We start from the raw sequence: 25,040 nt of genomic DNA on the forward strand, positions 1-25,040 counted from the left end.
CAGCTGTAAGGCATTTTCTCAATTAGTGATCAAGGGGGGAGGTCCCCTTATGGGTGGTGCCATCCCTGGGCTGGTAGTCTTGGGTTCTATAAGAGAGCAGGCTGAGCAAGCCAGAGGAGGCAAGCCAGTTAGAAACATCTCTCCATGGCCTCTGCATCAGCTCCTGCTTTCTGACCTGCTTGAGTTCCAGTCCTGACTTCCTTGGTGATGAAGAGCAATGTGGAAGTGTAAGCCGAATAAACCCTTTCCTCCCCAGCTTGCTTCTTGGTCCTGATGTTGTGCAGGACTAGAACTCATGACTGAGACAGGATCAAAACTCCAGGAGCTGCAGATGTGAAGCACCTGTTCTAAAATTGGGGTTGAATCTCTTGCTTCAAGCACCTGGCCGCATGGGTCACAGTCATAAAGCAGGTGCATGGCTGGGGCTGGAGCTCAGGAGGAGGGCAGTTAGTTGCCTCACAAAGATGAAGTGCTGGACTCAATCCCTAGGGCTGCCAAGAGACTAAAAATAGTGTAAGCCCAGGTATGGGGGCACATGCCTTTGATCCCAGCATAGAGGCAGAGGCACCTTTGTGAGTTTGAGGTCAGTCTGGTCTGCACAGAGTTCCAACCCTGCCAGGGCTACACAGTGAGACTCTGTCTTCTAGGAAAACTGCCCTTAGGGTTTGTGTGGTATATGTAAACATAAATGTGTCATATTCAGACCTGGCTCCCATTCCTATCTCGTTTTGCACACGAGCAAACATCTAAAGAGTTGAAAAAAAAATCCAAACTTTGAGACATTTACAGTCCTAAGCATTTGGTTTAGATTCAGCTGGCATTATCTTTCCCCCCCCCCCTGCCCTATAACTGGGTGGAAACAATGCCTACCAAACAATTAAGGAAGTTCAATCGTCCACTAGCAAGTTCCTCCTTCTCTCGTAGGAGCTGACCATATGGCAATAAACTCGAAAGCAGGTTTCGAATAGTCATGGTTTTCCTAGAAATGCTTAGGAGACATTAGGAGAAGCAGCGAGAGTCCGAGAGATAAAGGGCGTCAGGTGAGAGGGGGAACTGGTGAGCCTCCCTGATGTGATGAGCCAGCAGGATGAGAAGGAATGGACTGCGACTGCGGATGGGCGTGGCATGACCCTCCATACCACGTGGACACCAACCCAGCCCTGGGAGCAACCACACCAGGAAAGTGGTGGGCTGCAGGCGCGCCTCTGTCTGCATGTGTGCTTCTTGGAACCATGAGATGGCTTCCATTCTGCCTAATAAAAACCCAGGCACCCCGACAGCTGTCCACTCAACTGGCCTCACTCCTGCAGGACTCATGTTCGATTCCTGCCGTTAGTTTTGTCTTATTAATGACGACGTGATAGAAGGATGAGGCTTATGTTATTTGTCAGCCCCAAAGCTTCTTATGTGGGCGCGGCTGATTATTCAGACTGCAGATCTCCCTATCCCCTTTCCCTACTGCCCTGCTCAAGGCACACAAACACAATCTTCGTCCCAGAGTTTAATTACATAGCCGGGAAGTCTAGATAATGCAGACTGTGCTTCCCATGACAAGCGGAGACGCAGACAAATGGGAAGAAACTTTGTGTCATAGTGCACATCTGGAATCTCCGCACTTGGGAAGTAGAGGCAGGGGGGTCAGGTGTTCAAGGCCAGCTTGGGATACAAAATGAGTTCTAGGCCAGCTGGGTATACATAGTGAGTTTAAGGCCAGATACATAGTGAGGTTGAAGCCAGCTTGGGATACACGAAAGTCTGCCCCCACCCCCGGAAAAAAAAAAAGGAAGAGTGGTGGAGGGAAGGGGGAGGGGAAGGGGAAGGAAAGGGAAACAGAGAAAAAGCTGTTTGAGGCTGGGGATGTGAGGCTGAGTTGTAGCTCAGTGGAGCTTGCATCTGGGATGTGCTAGCTGCTGGATTCAGTCCCTAGAACCACAAGAGAGGAGACGGGAAGAGAGAGCAAAGGGGCACAAGACAAACAAGAGACTATGAGAGGAGAGTTGTATTGAGTGGAGAGGTTTTTACATGACACTTCACCAATGACTCAGGTTCCAGAAACCACCTGGGTGATGGTGGCACTCAGTACCCTAATGCTGGCCATGGCTACAGGGTGCACTCAACTGTAAAAACTCAAGAAGGCCGCCCTTGAATGAGTGCATTTTAGCTTAGGTAAATTATACCTTAATAAAGTTGGGTTGAAAGTCTATTATCCGGGACCTAATTATTCAGGTTGGGGCAAGTCAGCTCCATTAACTCCTTTCATTCGGTTTAAACTGCCTGCATTGTAGCTGCCCCATTAATTCTTATAGAACATAAAACTTAAAAAAAAAAAAAAAAAAAAAGCCAATGTTGTTCAGGTAAGTCTACTTTTCTAGTTTTCACAAGCTGTGCTCATTTGCTGGCCTGAAAAGGTAGCCTAATAAATCTTAGCTGTGGCTCTTAAAAGTTGACACCAGGGAGCTGGAGAGATGGCTCAGCAGTTAAGAGCACTGCTCTTCCAGAGGTCCCCAGTTCAATTCCTAGCAACCACATGGTGGCTCACAACCATCTGTCATGGGATTCAATGCACTCTTCTGGTGTGTGTCTGAAGACAGCTGCAGCATACTCATATAAATAAAAATAAAAAAAAAATCTTTTTTAAAAAGTTGACATCATCAGCTTAAGGTATGGCTCCCTTTACCTTATATTCTATACTATAGGGTGGTTGTGGTGGTAGTGATAGTGGTGGTGATAGTGGTGGTGATACTGATAAATTACTAAGTGAACCATTGGGGTAAGATAAAAGGAAAACAAATGTATAAAAACTATGGAAGTATCAGTTAGTATAAGAAATAAAATCTGTGTATGTTGGGGGTGGGGGTGGGGTGTTCCACTGAGATTTAGCCATGCTGCCTTCTCAAAGGGGAAGAAGCATTTTCAGGAACTGTTGGGAAGTAAATAGAAGCAGGCGGATGACACTCTAGGCAAATTTTGCATGCACGTCGGTACGTAAGGGACACTGCCCTCTGTACAGCCCCAGGTCTGGCTCTCGTTAGTCCCATCTAAGCGTGTTTTAGAAAACACTCTCTAGGAAAGTACAGGGCTATCCACTGATGCTCGTGCGCCATCAGTGAAAGGCTCCCTGCGATGCTCGACGAACTGACTGCCTCTTAGCACCTCTTCATGCTGCGTCGGATCTATCTAAGTCGTGCCGGAATCTTTACCTGTTTAGACAAATATAACTTGGTGATAAAGAAAGGTCACTGTCGTCACACTGGGTGGTGCACTGTGACAATCCCGCCCTTGGGAGGCCAGGGAAGGAGAGTTCTGAGTTCAAGAAGAGCGTGGGCAATTCAGTGAGGCTCTCTAACATTAAAAAAAAAACAATCAATAGGGAGGACTCACAAGTGGATGTTTCTGTAGCATCCACCAGCTCTATAATCAATCCCTAGTATTGAAAAAGAGAGGAAGAACACGGGGAGAGGGAGAGGAGAAAGAAATGTGTCCACCAAGGCCAAGCACACAAACCGTCTGAAACCCTACTATGCAAGAACAGCATTCAAATTTGAAAATAACGTGGGTAGGACAGAGCTCTTGTCCCTTGTCACATCTCTGACAGGCCATTTCTATAGCCAGCACCTCGGCCATTATTCAGAGAACCCAGACTTCTGGTTCCTGGTCTTTACAAAAATCTCACATAGCTTTCCCTGAGTCAAAAGTTCCATTCTCTTTTTAGCAGCAGGAAAGGGGGAAAATATTACAAGTGACTCAAAACAAAGCTATCCGAGTGTGCGTCGTTAGCGGGCGTTTCCTGGGCAACCCAAGATGCCTGCGAGGCCGACTCCCTGACTGGCCCGGCACGGAGCTTGGTTGGCCCTGTTCATCTATTTTAGACTCACCGTTATAGTAACAGATACATTCATGTTAGCACTAACTTTAAATTGATGTAATAACACCAACTTGACAAATTCAAAGGCACTGATCTGAGCCCAGAGAAGTGGCAGGTTAAGGCACCTGTTGCCAAGCCTGGCATCTATGTTCAATCCCTGGGATGCAGGTGGTCCTCTGACCTCCACAGATGTGCCATGGTATGCAAGCATCTCACACACACATACATACATACACACACACACACACACACACACACACACACACACACACACACGTAAATTAATGTAATTTTTTTAAAGTGCTAGTTTGGTACAGGATTAAAATTTTGTACCTACATAGATGGAAAAACAGAGGTGAAGCTAAAAGGTGGCCCCACACTACAACCTGAGTATACACTGGAAACACCCTGGTATGCCCATTTGGAGTTTGTTTCTTGTTTTGTTTTTTTCCCCCCATTAAAAGCATATTTTATTCTTTGAAACAGTAAGTACTCAGGATTGTGGAACATGTTTTTGGCAGTGACTGTGGTGTGTTTTGACAAATCCAAAAGTTCTGAGGACTAGCTAAAGGAACACAATCAAGAAGACACTCAAGCTGGGTACGGTAAGGAACACCTGAACCCCGGCACTTGGGAGGATCAGGAGCTTGACATTATTAGTCTTGGCTGTATAGTGAGTTCAAGGCCAGCCTGGGCTGTATGAGACCCTGTCTCAAAAATGAAGAGGAGATGAAGAAGAAGGGGGAGAGAGGAGGGAAGAAGGAGAGGAGGGGAGGAAGAAGTAGAGGAAGAGGAAGGAATAGAAGAGGAGAAGAGGAGGAAGTGACAAAGGATGGAGGACAGGAAGAAGGGGAAGAAAGAAAGGACAAAACAGAGTCTTGTAGGCCAAGAAGGACGATCTGTGTTGGGCCGTGGTGGTGCACGCCTTTAATCCCAGCACTCAGGAGGCAGAGACAGGCGGATTTCTGAGATAGAGGCCAGCCTGGTCTACGGAGTGAGTTCCAGGAAAGCCAGGGCTACACAGAGAAACCCTGTCTCTGGAAAAAAAAAAAAAAAAGGACGATTTGTGCATACACCAAAAAAAAAATAAATAAATAAATAAAGGAGAGGGTGACTAATAAATGGAGCATCTGTGACAGCTACTCTAAACACGTGACATGCCTGGCGGTTTCACACAGACCAAGCACAGTCACCTGACTGCATCCTCCTCCTACCTTGATAACTGTGAGAGGTACCTTCAAGGCATCTTTGTTCCACTACTTGTCATAGACTCCGACTCACATGAAGAATTGGTCACTAAAGCGCTGCCACTGAAAGCTCTATTGAGCTCACTTGACGTTGCAGGTGACACAGCACATGGCGTGGAAGCAGCTCACCCAAGGTCACCCAGCTTCAGCAAGGTCCCCTGGCTCGCGTTCCTAACACCAAAGAACGACAGGAAACTCAGGATGTAGCCTGGCTCTGCAGACGCTGGGCTCCCTTGAGGGACAGATGCTTTCTCGGAAGCAAGGTGGTCTGCAGGGGAAAGTTTGTAGACAGGAGGCACTGACACAAGAGTGAGGGAACACGTCAACAAGGTGGAACTATGCTCAGACTAAACCTCCGGCACAGTACCTAAAGGCCGTCCACCTAGCAACCATTTCCAGAGCTTTAAGAAAGGAGTTATGCATCCCAGTGGTATAAATTACTGCACACCAACCATGAAATAAATGCATTTGACTGTTGACAGGTCTGATGAGCAAACCATATTTATCTCTAACCTACATTTTGCAAGTTTTCAAATAGCTGCTGTGTTTATAATGAGAATAAATGACATTAAAAACAAAGAAGTTGCTTGAGGAAAAGAAGGAAGGAAGGAGGGAGGGAGGAAGGGAGGGAGGAAAGGAGGGGCTAGGGGTCATTTATTTTCCCTGCACAGGCAGATGTTAGCTATGAGTACCTGAAAAGCCTCAGGCATCATTAGGATTATGACATGACAACAACAACAACAACAACAGATTGGAGTCATAGTTTAGAAATGACAATGTAGTAGCAAGCATGAAGCCACTGTTTGACCCCCAACCCTCCAAACAACAAGGACAGAACTAGAGCCATTTCATCTACCGCTGACTCATATGAAAGGTGCTCAGAATAAAGAAGACAGAGAGAACCCAACTCAATCACCCAGAAAGAATGGGAAACCAAATTTGTCTCAGGCAGAGAGAAACAATGAAAAAAACATTGTAAGAAAGATCCTGTAGAGTCCAGGAACCAAGAAGACACCTGCTTAGTCTCCAAGGTTACACCAGCATCCAAGCTGCCACCAACCACTATTTCCTAGTAACTTTTACTTCCCAGAGCGCTCAGTGTGGTTTCCAGCTCTCAACTGGACAGCCACAGTGGTCTGCCCTCCCGCTGTGACTTCCAGCCATGGGACTATGCTCACGTTTGACAACCACTGCATGAGGTATCACCAGCAACTTACCGTCAAGGGGCTTGTTAAATAAAACATAAAGCTTTGCATGACCAACTCTGGAAAGCACTGATAAAGACTTGACAAAGTCTACCAAGGCCTTTCTTACAAACACAAATGTGAGCAGATTCTAAATTATCCCTGCAGCATGCCACTCTCCGGGGACTTCCATGCCAGTGTACACTCTTGGACCACATGTTGAGAATTCTCCTCAATGCTGAGAATGCCCGGGGTAGTGACAAGTTCAGGAGCATCACTGGTCCCCATGCTCCAGACAGGAACAGAAAGATTTCACAAGCTTGCTTTCCATGTATCATATACAGCAGAGATCCAACTGCCTCTTGGGAACCGTAGGGTGAGGTGCCCAGAAATACCCTCAGCCCCCAGGAGGAAGATGGCCATGATATTCACAGGCAACAACTGCAGGTGATGCTGGCTGGAGATGCTGACAACTGGCCAGTGCCTCTCTTTCCTCTCAGTGTTTTCCCTCTCTTCCTATGACAAGGGAGGCTCACAAGAATGCCCAAGGCAGAGTGGTGTAGCCCCTGCCCCACCAAGACTGAAATCACATACCATCCGTAGGTCAGAAGGCGACACAGACTCAGGGGCATTCCTGGGCATGAGTTCCTGGTTTCATGACTTTGCCTAGAGCTCAATTCTCTCCCATAAGTTCCTGGATAAATCTCAAGCGAAAGCTGCTGTGCAGACAGTAAACCTTTACAATGTGAACTCCTGCCAAACACTGCGTGACCTTTTGGCTGAATAACCATCACTTATGTCACGGAGTGCTAAGCCGTGGCAGCCTCTGCCTGTCTGCCCAAAGCAGTGATTGTCAGTGAGATTAGGCTCCAGAGCTACGTTTGTACTGCCATGTTCCAGCTAGCTCTGTGCCGGAGAGCGTGCCAAACATGCGCGCACACGACCCTGGATCCAACCCCCCAGTACTGCCGAGAGCTCAGGGAGACGCAGTCACCAGTCTTCCACACTGCCCTGATCCCAAAAGCCACACGACAGCGCGGAGTCCGTTATTATGTAATAATCTAATGCAGAAATTAGAGGCTTCAGGAGGCCCACACTCAGACGAAGAACCGCAGTGACAGAGTCTGAGGACCGCCCCACCGCAGACCTGTGGTCCCAGGCACAACATTGGCAGGGCTTGCTATACTCCAACACAAAGCATCGAGAAAGGGCACCTGCTATGCACCGGGCATGCGCCAATTGCTGGAGGAAACGGAAGGCAGAAGAGACTCTCTTTGCCAGCAGTTCTAGGAGGGGGACTCTTTGCTCATAGAATGGGTTACTGTCTTTTATTCAAGCAACAGGGCTTGGCCATGTGGCTGAAGGGGTGCAGCGATGTTCAAATAGATGGGTGCATAGGTTTTTAGTAAAACCCTGTTCACTCCCACGTGACTCTACTGCTGACCTGAGTATAAAAAATTCAGCAAAAAGGGACTCAAGGGGAGGGGTTCCCGTCACTAACCTCCCTGGCCACGGCTATCAACGATCCCACTGGGTAAATCAGAGATTACAGTTTGATTAATTTCGTTTTGACAGCCAGTCATCAAAGCAGACAAACTGTGGGAGTCACAGAAGCTCATTTACTTCCACACCACCATGGGATCTTCTCTCAGAATCTAGCCATGCAAACACAGCCACGAGCCCCCCCACCCCCACCCCACAGGAGCCACGCCTGGACCAGATCCTATCAGGTTCTGATTGGCTGCTAATTTAAGGCTTTCCCTTTCTGATTTGAAACCCAAAGTTACCTAAGGCATACTACAGCCACCTTACTCTGTTCAGCGGCAGGACCAGGCACAAGCCTGCCCTCGCTGCCCAGAGCCCAGTCTCTGATGGCAGCTTTGAGATGGGTCTGGAAAGTCAACTTCATCAAGGCCCCGACCACCTCAGCCTGAACGATTCTTCCTTCCGTGTCCTGCCCTCTACCCTGTATCCTGGTTCTCCATCTTGTTCTTTCTTTGCTTCCAAGGTGAGATGGAGGAGCAACAGCTCAGTGGGGGGGGGNGGGGGGGGAGACACGGAAGAGCCAGACATCTGTTCTATCCCTTAGGTCTCTGTTGCTGTGATAAACCCATGAACAGAAGCAGCTTGGGGAGGAAAGGGTTTACTTCTGTTTACAGCTGACAGTCCTTCATGAAGGGAAGTCAGAGCACAGCCTATGGCTTGCGCCTCATGGCTCCATCAGTTTCCTTTCTCTCCTCTTTTTTTTTTTAAAGGTTTATTTATTTTATTTATATGAATACACTTTAGCTGCCTTCAGACACCCCAGAAAAGGGCATCAGATCCCATGACAGATGGTTGTGAGCCACCATGTGGTTGCTGGGAACTGAACTCAGGACCTCTGGAAGAGCAGCCAGTGCTCTTAACCGCTAAGCCATCTCTCCAGTCCTTAGCCTGCTTTCTTAAACCTCCCAGGACCACTGGTGGTACCTCCCTCAGTGGACTTGGCCCTCCCACATCTATGATTAATCAAGAAGATTGCCCCACAGTCTTGCCTTCTGCCAGTCTGACAGGAGGTATTTTCTCAGCTGAGGTTCCCTCTTCCCAGATGATCCTAGCTTGTGTCAAGTTAACAAAAACAAAACAAAAACAAACAAGCAAAAATACCAGCCGCCACACCTGGGCTCCTTGTTGACAAAACCACGGAGTTCCAGTGCAGCTAAGATGGTGCTCGTGGCAGAGGGGGACCGCATGCATGTGTTGAGCACTCTGCAAACCAGACAGGCTGCAGTGCACCACCTTTGATGCAGCGTCCCCACACCCCGGCTTCATTCTTTTATGCACACACACAGAACACTTCTTCCCACGGGTGATGCGGATTCCAGATACAAACTCTTCACTAAATGAATGACAGCCAACCACCCAAGAGACAGGGAGCACCCACAAATAAGGAGTTCCCTCTGCACAAAGCACAGTGTGCCCATTCGAGGGAGCCACGGGCACGATGGTATCTTACCCACTGAGAAGTGGGATGTGCCTGACTGGAGACCAGGCAGGAAGTCATTAAAATGTGAGCTAGAGAGAAGGCCAGTGGCTAAACCACATCTGGCAGCTTACAATCACCTGGAAGTCCAGCTCCAGAGGGACCCAATGTCCCTAGCCTCCACAGGCTCCAGCACCCAGGCGGCATATTCCCATACACACAATTAAAAATAACAAGTCATTTTTTTCAAAAGTGCATGCCTCGTTTAAATGAAAGGTCATCAGAAAACACTTACAGAGAAAACCATGAGACTCTTTATTCATTTACTTTGAGGCAGGGTCTCACTGTAAAAAGCCTAAGCTGGCCCTGAACTGGCAGCAATTCCCCTGCCTTAGGACCACACTCCATTTCCCTAAGACTTTTTCTTTTTTTTAATTGGTATTTTTAGGTACTAGAGAGGAACTTCTTTGCTTAAACCTGAAATAAATAAGAAGCCACAGGAGAAGCAATGGGGTCAGTCATCCTCATGTGTCCCAGGGAAGTAAAAAACTGTCAACTCTTGGGGGCCTCGAGCACCGGTCATACATCCCTGGAAACTGAGGCACTGCAAGTCAACGTAAGGTTTTGTCCCGATTTTCCAGCTAGAGTGAGGTAGACTCAGACCCAGAAAAGTGGCTTGTACCCCAAGTCCACACTCCTGGACGGGAGAGCTGCATACGGTAAGGAGGACTTCGAATCCGATCCAACTTAGAACTGTAAAGTTGCTTATTCTATTATGGCTCTTTTTTATAATTACCGTGTGGCTGTCAAGGGTCACATCTCTACTTGACACTCTTGCCACACCATGACAGAGGCTAAGTCATGGCTCCAGGGTTTAAGCTGACATGTAACTGTCACACACACACACACACACACACACACACACACACGTCTCACATGCCTGAGGCACGCATAGCATAAAGCTGGTCACTTACATCCCAATCTCTACAACCACACTGCAAAAGACAAGCAAGCAGTTTCTCCTTGCGGGGTAAACGCTGCGGTTCAGATGCAGATTCAGCAACTCTAATCTGCAAATCTAAAATCCCACATATTCCAAATCACAGAACTTCTTGAGAGTGGCTATGTCCCACGTAGGAAATTCCACACCAGACCCCATGAGACAAGTCATGGGCAGCTCACATGATCACTGGAAATAATGCATGGCTACCTGCAGGCTACATGTATAAAGTGCAGATGAAACACATGAATTTAGTGTTTAGAGCTGGGCCTTCTCCCCACGACGCCTCATCACATATACATAAATACTCCGCAGCTTGACAAAGTCAAGGACTGAAAGACTTCTAGTCCCAAGCGTTTTCAACAAGGGAGGCTCAACCTGTTCAGGGTAGCTTACAATCATTTAAATTTTTAAAAACTTCTGCTCAAGGTAACTTTGCAAATGGCGGATTTGCTCAGTATGTCAAATTACACAGAGAAAGACAGCCTGCTGTGTAGAAAATCCAGTGCTGGGCTGCAGATACAGCTCAGTGTGGAGAGGAACTACCAGGGCTGATGACCATGGTTCAGTCCCTCAAATAGAGAACTGAGTCTCTCAGATTGTCCTCTATGTGCACAGACACATACACACAAACAATAAACAAGGAAATGTAGAATTGTAAAATAAAATTCAACATAGATCATAATATACAGCCAACTCTGTGGTCAATTGTTTTGTTGTTGTTTTGTTTTGTTTTGTTAACCTAGGTGGCCTCCAACTTCTAGGCTCCGGCAATCCTCCTGTCTCAGACTCCTGAGTACCTGGGACACAGCCACCACCACATCCTATTGGCCAATGTTTTAAGCCGCTAAAATTCTATAGTCATCTATGCTCTGGAGTGGCCAGAGGACCCATAGAATCCAAGGAACTCAAAATTTTTCTGGTCAATACAGTAAACGTCAGAGACATCAGGGGAGTCAAACTGCTGGCCACCATCCAGGGTGACCTAGACTAATGGTCCCTTCCGTCACCAGGAGAGGAGAAAATGAATGTGTCAAATTTTTCAATCAAAGGAGGTGGGCATAGTGACACACGTCTTTAATCCTAGCACTTGGGAGACAGAGGCAGATGACCTCTGAGTTCAAGGTCAGCCTGGCCTATACACTGAGTTCCGGGACAAACAAGACTATGTAGACACCATGTCTCAAAAAAAAAATTATAAATTTTAAAATTCAATAAAAGTAAAATGGCCAATGTTATCCCCTTCCCCTGGTACCAATCTGCCCCTTAGTTAGGGAGGAGTCAGGACAAGTGGCTATTTTGTCTTAAAGCTTCTTGTTCGGAACAATGTAAGATAAGTTAGAAAACTCTTTATGTTTTATTTCTAGTGGTTTGGGGTTGGTTTTTGTTGTTGTTGTTTTGATTTGTTTTAATTCTTAGGTCTGAAAACCTAGGATAGCTGACTGTCAGTCTTAGGGGAGAAAATAACTGGCTAGATAATAACATGGCTAGAGAATATTAAAAGGGAAACGGTAGACCAGCAGTTCCGGAAAATTCATCTCCACTTTGTAACTCATTATAAAATGTAGACTGGTAAATACTAACTAACTTGACCATCACAGTCAGCAACACTTCAAGGCTCCAGACAACTTTTCAAACAGGTGCTACCATGCTAAAGTTCCCTATTTGCTCTTTTTGAAACTCTGTATCAAAACTTCAGACCTTGACCAGGGCTCCATGCCGCTTAATTGAAGAGCATTCCCTTGATACTCGCTCCCTACCTCTGCTCTCCCTACCTTTGGAAAGCAACGGCCTGCCTTTGGAAAGCAACGGCCTCCAGAGGAGAGTCCTCGGGACCTTCCTCCATGTTAACATTCTTCCTTCGCATTCCAATTTGTACCTGAGTCCTGCACTTCAGTTAAATACGCAGAGGCAGTTAAGGGTAGAGAATGAAAAGACAAGCCAATACCAAAACCCTACCAAAAACCTCTCAACACAACTTCAGCTACAAATCTTGAGATATAGTGTTCTTTAATTTATGTATAGTTGCTGTGTAACTGAGCCTTTATGTGCATGTGGGTGCAGGTGCCTATAGCAGTCAGATCACCTAAAACTCAAGTTACAGGCAGTGGTGACCCATCCAATGTAGATGCAACACACACACACACACACGGAACAGGAGTAATAGGTGACTGTGAGCTGCCCAACACAGGTGCTGAGAAACAAACTCAGAGCGATTAGCAAACACTCTTAACTGCTGCGCTACCTCTGTGTCCTCTGCTACGAATCCTTCAACATTCTCCATCTAGCTGAGCTTGTGAGATAGGTGGGTAGGAAGAGCAATCGGTTTTGGACTGTTTCATTAAACTACACATTAGAATGTCAGAATTTTGAAAGGCCTCTTTATCTTTCGCAACACACTGCACGAAGCTCTGTGGCTACACCCAGCACTCAGGATAAATCTGTGCATAAAAGTATTCAAAGCAGAATGCCTGCGTAGCTCCTCACCATCCACCCGCCCTGCTTCTCCACTGGGTCTCCCAGCTTGAGGGATGTGAATGTCTGTGGTCAGTGGTAATGGGTGTAGAGTCTAGGGAGTGTCTGTCAGAGTCAGCGCACACACACACACACACACACACACAGAGCCAACTGCAAATGGCAAAGCTTCCCTTTCCTCTGATGTTCCCTACCCAACTCATGTCTTTTTTTAAAAAGCAAGAGAATAGCAAACAGATGCCTTTCTTAAGCCTGACGGCAGCAAAGCTCATCACACCTACAGGCCAGACCCATACAGGCCAAAGGGAGCCAAAACCTCCACCCTGCTCAAGAAAGCAAAAGGACAAAGGCCTGTAATTCCAGCTCTCAAGAAGTGAAGGCAGTAGGCTCTGAAGCTCAAGCCAACCTTGGCTACATAGAGAGAGTTCAAAACTAGCCCAGGCTATGAAAGACACTGTCCAAAACAGTATATAAACCAGAGTAGAGGTGCCCGCACACACATACACCCTGAGTTCATCCCGTAACAGAAGGCAGTAAAGAGTAGTGGGGATCCCTCCTGATTTTTGGCTGAGATCAGTGTAGAAATATGAGGGATTAGCTACAGAATGGTAGGGCTGTAACGAAACCCTCAGAAACAACACAGGTCGGGGTTAGTAGAAAGCATGGATTGCCCTTAGAGGATCTGAGTTTCATTCTCAGCACCATGTCCACGGGCTCACAACCACCCATCACTCCAGATCCAGGGCATCTGGTGGCCTCTTCAGGTGTCCTCAAGTACCTGCATAGACCACCACACATATACATATCCTTAACAACACAGAAACAACATACTCTTCTTTTCACAGAAAGGAAGAAGGAAGAAAGGAAGGAAAGAAAGGAAGAAGGAAGGAAGAAAACAAAGAAAGAAAAGGGGGAAAAAAGAGAGCTGGGTATGGTGGTCTGAAGTTTTAATCCTAGCACGTAGGAGGCAGAAGCAGACAGATCTCTATGAGTTCAAGCCCAGTGGTGTGTGTGTGTGTGTGTGTGTGTGTGTGTGTGTGTGTGTGTGCATGTATGTGTATCTAGATAGAAAGAGTAAGTTTCAGACTAGCCAGAGCTACACAATAACCTGCTTCAGAGCAAGTTAGACTTTATGCTAACAGCTGTGAGAAAGTTTAGTCCACTGTATATATTGTTTCATGCCTTATTGCCAAAAAAAGCTGCACCACACACACACACACACACACACACACACNCACACACACACACACAAGACGGCATCTGATTAGAAGATTCAAATCAAATAGTTCTCATAATGTCCTGTAGGCACACAGGAAAGGCACCTTTCTAGCTGCAGGCGAGAGAGGCCCCTGTAAGCACCCCAGGCCCCAGCAGGCTGGTTGATAAGAGCCTCAGTGTCTGGAGCTGGTGGCTGTCTTATTTCACTTGACACCTTCAAGCCTCGAGTCAGCTACTGCAGATCAGCGGAGCCTCCCACCGATGGCCTCCCCGGCCTCCCCAAGCCTCCTGACCCTCTGAAAGGACTCGAATTAAAAGGCAGCCCATTTCAGCTGGTTCATCTGCTGCCGACTTTGTCTGACTCAGTGCTGTATTTAAGGACTGTATGTGGATAAATCTGAATGTTAGAACTTGGAAAACAAGAGCAAAAATGACCTTATAGATGATCTAATCCCAACTTCGGTTATACCAACAGAGGAACTTAGAGGCAAACGTGACCCATTGGTGGCTAAGCTCAAAGTGGCCCATTGGTGGCTAGTTCAGAGATACAGGTCATAGCAGTAGCTGTACTGTGCAGCACTCAGAACTATCACTTCACCACAGTGCCATCTGACCACTGGCTGCCCCGACCTGGGAATGCCAGATTAGATGTGAAGCAGGGCACTGGGGCCCACGAGTCTGAGCCTGGAAAAACAAAAACAAAAACCTGTGTCTCCTCACAAGCCAGCATCCAGCAAGTTCACCGCACCTAGGAGACTCGCTGACTCCTTTTCCCTTCTCCCCAACTCCAGGAAAGACAGACACTGAAGGTTTCAATCAGACACACCGAGCTGGAGAGCCCTTGGGTTGTAAAAAAACTGTCTTCAAGCTTGTGTGGTTAATCTGAGCTAACAGTCTGCGACAGCGGCTAAACACGGGAAGCCAGTGTCAAGTGTATGAGTTAAGAGAAGTGCAATCTAATTAGGGATTTTTGATTTAAGATGGTTGCTGATGCTGTTAATGCTCCTGGACATTCAACCAGCTGGACCTTGGGATGGCTCCTCCCCAGACACGAACACGGAGGAAGGCAATACCCACTCTGCCCCTTCCGAATTCCTGACCTACAGGATCCATGGATGTAGCAACATGGCTGCTTCAACCTGCCAGCAAGAGGTGTGTTAAACAGTAGTCACTGGAATGCCTGGAAGCCTTTTTCAAGGTGAAGTGTCCAAGGTACACTCTTTTCCACTGTGCTGCCGGCCTGACACACGCTAGAGTCATCTGAGAGGAAGGAAGTCAACTGAGAAAAAAGTTTCCATGAGATCAAGCTGTAGACAAGCCCATAGGGCACTTAATTATTGATTGATTGACTGGCTGGCTGACTGATTGATTAATACGGGAGGTCTCAGTGCATTGTGGGCAGGCTACCCCTGGGCTGGTAGACCTATCTGTGTTCTACAAGAACAGGCTGAGTAGGTCAAGGGGAGCAAGCCAGTCAGTAAGCAGCACCCCTCCGTGGCCTCTGCCTCAGCTCCTGCCTCCAGGCTCCTGCGCTGACTGCCTTACATCAGAGACTCCTGGGAGCCGGTCAGAGGTGCACATCTCTATGTGGACTGGTTCAGAGCACTTCAGTGACTTCATGTCCGTTCAAGTTCTCAGGTTAGACAGAAAGGAGATTTGGCAGAAACTGGCTTTTGGGTTGCCTTTTTAGATGTCCTCCCTCATCGGTAGCTCCAAAGAGCATCAACTTTTAACTTTGTGATCATGAAAGAGAACAACGTGCGATATACCATGTCTAAGACGGTATCTATGTTAGCAAGCTAGGAGGGATCCTTTCCAATTTTTTTATCATTGTGAGCATGTATGCGTGCATTCCACATGAGTGAAGGGGGTCAAGGAGACCAGAAGAGCACATCAGATCTCCCGGAACTGGGGTTACCAGCAGCTCTGGGTTGTCATGCTGGATCCCAAACCCAGGTCCTTGGCATGAGCAATAAGTACTCAACCCACGCCATCTCTCCAGCCCCTGAGCCTTTCAGTTATGTTAACGACTCTAAGAAGACACTGCTATGTATATGATCATTAAGAGAGACAGCAGTGAGCTCTGAAAATACAGAAATGGATAAAAAGAGTGAAACCTCAACAGACTATTTAATATTCAATTTAAAATGGGGAAAGCCATGTAGCATGGCAAAGCACAAATGAAAGAAGAGCTTATCATAAGCCTGTAACTGAAAATATTCACATTACACAAGCAAAGGTAAAGGCTGAAAGGCTGATCTGTTACAATTGTTACTTTCCATTTCTTCTATTATGCTTCTTATAAAGCAAAAGATATTTGAGTGCTGAGGCGATTCTATAGGGGTACAGGAGATTGCTTTCATCTGAGACACCTTGGTGAGGATAGTTTGGAAAGCATTTCCACTTTATCAATGACTTTGAGCAACCAGTCTCAGGGTAACATGATATCATTCCTGGTTTCAGTCAAATGAAGGGTCTGGGAGAGCAGTCTCGGATTCCTGAACCTTGATGTTATTGGAGTAAGTCGGCCATGGAAAGGCCAGTACTCGAGAGAGGGAAGTTGGTAAGGAAGAATCAGGTTTATTGAACAGCTAGTGCTCTTGAGAATAAGAGGGGCTCCATCCATCTTGGGGGACTGATGGGACAGACAGGAAGGGCTTGTGTGGGGGAGAGAAAGGAGAAGCGAGGCAGGAAGGCTACACACTGCACTTGTGGGGATTTAGGAAGTGGTACTTGACTACTGGAAGAAAGTAGCTAGGGGGTGGCCTTTGAAATCAGAGCCCAGCCCCTAGTGTCTGCCTCTCTCAGCACACATTCCTGCCCTCAGGAACTCTGCCAAGCCTTCCTACACACACACACACACACACACACACACACACACACACACACAGACTGAGACCTTCAGAAACCGTTACACAACATAAACATTTTCTGACCGAGGTTGTCCCTGCCAGGTATTCTGTTCATAACAACTACACAAAAGTGGTTAATGCAAGTGACTGGACCAGAGACCTCTCAGGCTCTTTGGCCCAAATCAGCCAGGGTCGACCGTTACTCAAAGGGCAGTATTTGGGAGACTTAGATTTGCTCAAAGGAATCGGGCTTATTTCAGGCCTGGCAATGTTGCCGGTTCTGTGAATCTGAAGAGTTAACTATTAACGTTATGACCGTTTAGGTGGGGCCTCTATTTGGAACTTAGAATTGATGGTGTTGGGCCAAAGAGGACAGAAGGATTAGGGAGTTCAGACAACTTCCAAGAAGGGCAAAGGGAGTGATTCTCAAGACAAGAGAAAGACCAGTCCCGAGCGTCTACACGGACCTCCCCACTTCCCTGGGAATCTTAAATCGACAAATACTAAACCTGCAATGTTTTCCAAATGAAATTTTAGGGAAAGATAAGAAAACCTGATTCTGCCTAGGCCACTATCTTGTTGCTGGGTGGTGATGGCCATTGAAGCCAATTCTAAAGAGGAATTTCTTTTTATGTTTTTCAAGCGTAAATTTCCCAAAATGTTTTATATTGTGACCTTCTTTTAAAACCCTGTTGATGGATCTCATAGGTCAAATCCACTTATTTATTTATTTACAATTATTTTTAAGTACATTTTTGGGGGGAAGGTTCTTGTGTAATCCCAGCGGTGTAGGGGAGGATGGTCTTAAACTCCTAATCCTCCTGCCTCAACCCCCAGAGCCTGGGATTACAGGCATGCACCACCACTCCTAGCTAAACCAACTCATGGTTGCTGAAAACTGTTTGCATACAAACTTCAGCACCGTTTCCTTGTTGGCTTCTCTGCTGTCTGTTCAGGTTAATCTCCCACACTGTTGAGGTTACAACGCAATCTGAGTGTTTCTGTGTGTCCTGGCAATTTCTCAGCTATTCCGCCCCCTTCGCAGAGACGGTTCTGGAAACAGCTTTACATTCTAAACACATAAACAACATCTCTACTCTGGCCCCCAGGAAGATCCAGGGAAAAGGTAGAACTGTGTAAATCTGAGAAACCTTAAAGTCTCTGGGATGTCTTCTCTTAGAGTTAACGTATTTCTGTAAATTTTCCTTAAGATGTGAGTACATGGCACGCATAATCTTTCCTGCCAGTCAAAAGCAAGCCTCCAAGTTTTCCATTTATCTCTTAAATTGCCAGAAGCCACTGACAACAGTGTGGAACAACACAGCAGCCAGCACAGGTGGCATCATTCTCATTTTTTTAGGGATTTTTTTTAACAGCCCAATAAGCATATACCTCACAATTTCTTAATGAAATTTTTGCCATAGTGATACCAAAAAAACTTAATTAAAAGGGGTTGGTTTTCTTCCCTAGCATTGTGTCCTAAACACAACTAATGACCTTCTTGAATGGGAGTGATTGACAGCCATCCATAGCCACTGCCACATTCAGTTCCAGCTTTTCCCCGTGTTTCTCTTATTTCCATGTTTCTGGTTGTGATGTAAGTAGAAAGGGAGGCTGGCTAAAGCTTTTAATAATAGATAATCACACCAGCAGAGAACTTACAAATGTTTCCTGTTGGGGGTGGGAGGGTGGGGGGGAGGATGAAGAAGCTCAGGGCTGAGAACAGAGGCAAAGCACATCCTTGTCCCACAGCCACCAGAGAAGCACAATGATGCACAGGGGAAGGAGGGATAGGGGTACGAAGAGACAGACAGACGTAATTAGCATCCTCAGACAGAAATTCCACAACAAACAATCAAGCTACAATTTTTTCAGAATAGCCCAAAACAGGTTATCTCAGAAATTATGTAATTGCAGAAAAGGAAAAAAAAAATGAATCTTAAGTTTTGGAAGACAAGTGGAAGATTCTCCCAGAAGGCAGTTCGGTACCCTCAGCACTCTGCAGGCAGGAGGGGCCTGAGTTCAAGGCCAACTGGGCTCCAGGGTGAGTTCCAAGCCAGCCTGGGCAACACAGCAAGAGCATCTCAAAAATCAAAACAAACAGAGTGGTCCAGGAGAAGCAGTGTAAATGGCAAAATGTAAAAACCAGAGCCTACAATCTTAATAAACCTGTGTTTCGTTTTGTTTTGTTTCCAAACTAGATGTGTGTGACTCACTGGTGAACTGTGGGGGAGAGCTCAGAAAGTCCCAGCCACCATTTTTAAATGAATTAGAAGAGAAGTAAAATGGCCGTTGCATGTTAAGAGTGTATGTATGTGAACCCTTTAGTGCATGTATACACTCAGAGAGTCTAGTCTGAAGTGTGGGCTCACCCACAATAAAACCAGGTGGGGAGCCAGACTGGGGATCGAACCCAACTTGTGGCTTCACAAATGCTAAGCAAGTGTTTCTCCCTCACCACCGTTCAGGTGACTTTCCAGGCAGAGCCTCAGGTTAGACCAGACAGGCAAGGGAACTCGCTCTAGTCCACAGCAGTCCCAAAGGCAAGATGATCCTCTCCTTTGGCCTCCTAGGTGCTGGGGTCACAGTTTCGAACCACCACACCCAGTAGTCCCCCCCCCCAAATAATTTTTAAATCTCGTATACCATATAACTGCTTTTTGTCTTCTTTTTTTAAAATGAGATTTCAGTGAACCTTTAACTTAAAACAAATTAGAAGTGTTGACAGCTGATGAGAATATCCCATTGCTGTGCTCCCTCAAACTCCTGTATCAGGCAAGAAGAATACGCCCTCCTGCTACTAGCAAAACCACAATTTATCTACGGTCACATAACCACCCTGGTAAAACAGCCAGAGAGGAAGACAGTAGCACAAAAGTGACCGGAACCCAGGTCCTCAAAATGATTCTGTAACGTGGGGGGCCACTGACTCTTAGGGAGTCTGTCTTGCTAATTCTGTATGACTGTCAGTAATACTTAAAAATCGCTTGAGCAGAGAAACCATTCTGGAAGCATCCATCATATGATGTGTGAACTGGGAAACACACTGCAGTTCCCACCTGACCTCCCTCCCTATGTTTACCATGGTCCACTGTGTGTGCAGTATGGAAAAAAACCAGGTAGAAAATAAACAACTTTGATGGCCTATGTTTTACTCAGTTTGCCCTAGTCGTTGTTGTTTCTCAAGACAGGGTTCCTCTGGGTAATAGTCCTGGCTTTCCTGGAACTTGCTCTGTAGACTAAGCTGGCCTCGAACTGGAAGAGACTGTCCTGCCTCTGCCTCCCAGGTGCTTGGACGCAAGACCTGTGCTACCATGCCCAGCTTTTCTTTTCTCTTTTTTTGTCAGAATCACACAATATAAATCAGGCTAGCCACAAGCTCTCAAAGACCTCCCACTTTCCAAGGTCTGGGATTAAAGGCCTTTACCTTCCTGGCTGAGAATAGATACAAACTTTCCTATGATGCTTAATTTCCAATTGACTGACAAAATTATAACAATATCTCCTAAGGAACGTAAATTTTATTATGTTATTTTACTATACGTAAGAATCAGATCCATACCCCCCAAGGGCCTGTATCTTTATAAACTACTCTTATCATCCAGGGTAGATGTAGAGAAACAAATGTGTCTTCCTATATTGATATTAAAAGATATCAAAGTGAAATATAAACTTCTGTGTGTATGTACAGTTATGTTCATATACTTTCAGAAAAACGAGTCATAAATAAATGGGAAAAGAGAGCGACATGTGACACAGGCCTGTAATCCAGCACTTGGAAGACAAAGGCAAGAGGGTCGAGGGTTCATGGACAGCCATCACTACTTAGCATGTTCAAGGCTAGCGTGAGACCTTGTCTCATAAAAAGCAAATGAGTGAAACGAAACCAGGAAGGAAAGAACAGGAAGGGGAGGGATGCTGCCAGCAGGGGTGAGAAGACGACTCTGCGGGGCATACAGAACGACACACCCCACACATATGGCAGATGGGATTCTCATTCAATCTGCGCCCAAGGAAAACTGCTGCGTCAGCACGTCCCACTCCTCACCACACATTCCCACACAGAGAACTGCCCGGAAGCGATCTGTGGCAGCAATGTTTCCACCTCCCTTAATAAAAGACTTTGACCTCACCCTGCAAGGTGAACCTATATAGGAGCAACTCTATGCCAGCCAGCTGCCTCCACACCTGCACCATGGGTGGCAGCTATAGTTCCTCGTGTTCTCGACATATGGCAGCTGTTATGCACCAGGCGCTATACTGGGCCTTGGGCACAAGGGGAATCAACACAAGGTACCTTCATTCAGGGAGTACACGGTCTCCAGCAAGACAGAAGTGGGAGATTTACAAATGATACCATGTACACAAAGACCAAGCACACACCTCTGCAATTACCACAGTGCGTTGAAAATATCTTTTTCCTCTTCCTTCTCACAGCTCTTCAAGGCAAGGGCCTCTGGCATAACTGCCGATCTGCAGTTGTCTTCGGCTCCCTTGGTCAAGCCTGGCACCAGCAGGAATTCTGTGTGCGCCCAATAGCAATGCTACAGTGTTTTACAAGGAACAAATCATGTAGGTCTTGCCATTGTAGACTGACAGCCGGTACCGTGGATCAGCTATGAGCCTGGACCCACGCAGTGTTCTAATGGTGGGATTTCAGCATTGTGACAAACATCTTTAGTCTGAGAAGTCGTCTGATCTTGCGGTCTTCACTAACGCTGTCCCTTAAAAGAAGGTATGAAAGCAAGGCCTGTTTCCTTTCCTAGAAGTTGGTGGATTTATTCCCCCCTGTTCTTACTGGTAACACTGGAGACTTTGACCCAGTAACTCTGAGCATCTCTGAATGCGTGGGTGATCTTTTGCAACCTCAGAAAAACACTACTTCTCAATCTGACAAGTTGCCAGTATTTATTTAAGGACCTCTCACTTTTCAGCCCTAAGAATTCCCAGATTTCATTACGGTCTCGGTATTCTACACACTCACCCTTGCCCTGGTCTGAGCTCTACCCAAAAAAACACGGACGACACAAATGAATTGCAAATACACCATAAAGCACAGTTGTGATCACCAAGCCACAGCCCAAGGGAGGAATTGTTTCTATTTTTAAACACACTGTTGCTTTAAGGGGAAGTTCCTTGAATATGAAACCAAGCTACAGAGTGGACAACATCAAAAATGTACTTGGTGTCTTCGTTCTGGCCAAGACGGTCGTCCTAACCTGAACGGAGCACCCTTGTGTTGACTCCTCTCGGGTCTGGAAACAGAACGGCCAGTGAATACACAGCCAGACCCAGAGAGGGCCCGTCAACCACACGAAGAAGAGTTCCATCTGTGAGCACCCCACAGTCCAACCCTACTCTTCCAGCTCCAGACAGGGGTTGACCCGACTCAGCATGCCAGTGGATAAACGTCCAGGTCACACTCCACAGATCCTCGCTTACAATGATCTAACACGGCGGCTCTGAGAACAACCAAGTCATATTTTAGTGTTTACCACCGACTATCCAGAGTTACCAATTCTCTTCAAATCCCACCAAACTAAAGCTTTTTCTATAGACAAATGGCAAGGTTTTACCTCACCCGACAGCAGGTTAACAGTGGCATTCCCTAGGGTTTAAGAGTGGCAAGGAGAGCAGATGCCAGTGGTTGGGAGCACATGCCCAGCCTGCCTACCGGTCTGGGCTCCATCCCCCGGAGCTCAGAATGAATGAATGAGTGGATGAATGAATGAATGAATGAACACACCCACTCACATACATGTACACAAACACACACATACACGGTTAAAAGTACTAAAAGAGCAGGGGGGCGGGAAAAGCAATACAAAGCCAGGGAAACTAAAGCCTTATCTTCCTAAGAGAAGCTAAAATCGTCTACCTGTTCCCCCGAGGCTGCCTTGGCGAACCAGAGCCAAAGAGATAGTCTTCTGAAATAGTATGACAAGATCCAGTTTTGAAAGACAAGTAAAATAGCGATATGGCAAAGGCACTAATTAAATCCATAGTTTATTCAACAAATTTACTAATGTCCTCCATAAAATATACCATCTATACTGCTATCCATATGCCTAAATATACTGTAAAATATTTTAACATGTCCAAAGACACTGTCCAAGGATACATCCATTACTGTATGTAAAGACCCATACGCATCTTTAGAATAACTTAGCCATTCAGTTAGTATAAGAATCTGCTATAGTGACTGTAAACCACTACAAGAATCTGCTAGGAAATGCAGAATGTTTGTGAAGTCAATGGAACACACTGGGCTCAATACAAAAAGGAAAGAATCCCCATTCTTATCCCTCATAACAATCTGACCCCCAAATTTAGCAAGGCTGGGCTGCAGTGGGGCATGATTATAGAAGGAAGCAGCTGCCTCACTTAGCAATAAAGTAACAAACCCTACTCACAGTCGGTTTTCGGGGAAACTCTAAAGAGCCAAATCCACTCATTATGGAGCTCATCAATCAACAGGTGACTTTCAGGGACAAACTCATCTCGTTTCCAAGCCGAATCTGAATCCCGGTTTTCTTATCTATTTTTATTAGCTCCTACAATGCCATACTGAATGAATTTTAACCAATTTCTTCTCAGGGGCTTACCATAAAGATGCCAAATATTCACATTATTTTAGGGCATTTTCCCATACCACTGCATGGAACACAGTAGAATTAATAAGGATCCCACAGTTACGACTTTTCAAATGCAAATGCCCTGCCATCTAGAAAACGCAGCCCCTTTTAACATCCCCCACCCAAGTGTCTAAACAGCTCCAGATCAGGACTCTCTGTTTCCTCGAAAAATCAAAATTCCCGAATTACTTTCAGACATCATCTCAACTCACCACCTCCAACAACCTACATACAGATTTTAAATGACCCCAGCCTTGTACTAAGGTGTTTGATTTCTAGGCTCCCGGCCCCCATTTCATATACAACATCCCTAAGCAGTTCTGCGAAAGGGGGCAAACAACATAAGAATCGCTGGAGCAGGACTCCATCAATAAGGCCTTGGATTGGTCATTTGCACGCTTCAGATATCGTCTTTCCTAAGTGTAAGATGTGGCCTGGGCTACACATCTCTATCCGGTCCCTTCACATTCTAGGAGCCTGGAAGCCAGAGTGCTGACTCTGGACAGGGTTCCCTGTCTGGGAGACATCGCTCTGGATGAGAGGGGACGAGAAGTGATGGGCACAGAGAGGGGAGGGGAACCTGCACTTGCAACCGCTTTCCACAGGAGCGTGAGACAAACTTGAAGCCACCCTTGCTAACAATGGGAGAGCGCACTCGGTTTTTCCGGGCTCAAACTTGGCAGGAGCCGCCGGGGTGGGATTTACCTTTCTCCCTGCTTGGTGTTGGAAGGAGGAGGGTGCAGGACCGTCTGGTTCCCTTCCATCTCCACCACGCACTTGGTGTTCAGTTCCAGCTCTGAAAGCACAGGGGCAGGGTGATGTTGCAAAGTGGACCATCCGCGGCTGCAGCCGGCGCGCGTGGCTCGGTCCCGGCAGGCAGGGAGACGGCGCCCAGGGCACATAGTGGCCGCGGCCAGAGCCTGGGCGCCGCCTCCACCCGGGGCCACGCCGGGCCACGCCGGTGTCCCCGATCCCCGGCCGCCCTGCAGTTTGTAAAGTTGCCCCCCTGCCCTCGGCCGGAGCAGAAATGCAAAAGGAGCTGGGGAAAGCGGCTCACCTCTTCGATTCATGGGCCGGACCCGGACGGCAACTTTTACCTTCGTATCCGACATGTTGGCGGCGCGCTGCTCCGCCCGACGCGGCCCCTTCAAGCGCCGCGCCGCCGCCGCCGCCGCAGCCGCAGCCGCGCGCCCCCCGAGCGCGGCCGCCGCCGCTCCGCCGAGAGCTCCGAGACGCAGCGCCGAGGCGCGCGGGCCATCCCGGGGGAGCGCGACGCGGGGCACGGCCGGGCCCGGGGAGGGGCGGGCGCGGGGCGGGGCGCGGCAGCGGGAGGAGGCCGCGGGCCCAGGCGCCGCTCTAGCCGCTCCGGCCGGGCCGTGCGCGCAGCACCGCGGCCCCTCGCGGCCGCCGGGGGCCGGGCAGCGTCGCCATCTTCCGCTCCGGGGGCCGCGCCCGGGCTGTAAAGCCGCCGCAGACCGGGAAGGGGCGCTTTACAAAGGCGATCGTCTCCGGCCTCCGGGACCCGTAAAGGGACGCCCTGCAAAGGCGTTCGGGCTCCGGGCTGCTGGGCCTGGAGAAGGAGCCCCTGGGCTTTCCCTGCTC

General features: G+C 47.4%; 1 protein-coding gene across 7 annotated transcripts in view; it reads right to left on the bottom strand.

Annotated features, from left to right (window-relative positions):
- The window catches only part of Kif13a (kinesin family member 13A), a 179,550-nt gene extending 154,843 nt beyond the window's left edge, over positions 1-24,707 (bottom strand). For 6 of the 7 annotated variants that reach the window (XM_021216077.2, XM_029547710.1, XM_029547708.1 and 3 more), the window contains exons 1-2: positions 24,496-24,706; positions 24,144-24,234 (exon numbers count right to left, since the gene is read on the bottom strand). In XM_021216077.2, coding sequence (XP_021071736.1) covers positions 24,144-24,234; positions 24,496-24,550 — 146 coding nt within the window. In that variant the 5' untranslated portion in view covers positions 24,551-24,706. Of the gene's footprint in view, positions 1-24,143; positions 24,235-24,495 lie in introns of all 7 variants that reach the window. The other variant, XM_029547707.1, reaches the window with a different exon arrangement.
- Between the last annotated feature and the right edge of the window lie 333 nt (positions 24,708-25,040).

Source organism: Mus pahari, chromosome 16, assembly GCF_900095145.1.
Source record: "Mus pahari chromosome 16, PAHARI_EIJ_v1.1, whole genome shotgun sequence".
Taxonomy (NCBI): domain Eukaryota; kingdom Metazoa; phylum Chordata; class Mammalia; order Rodentia; family Muridae; genus Mus; species Mus pahari.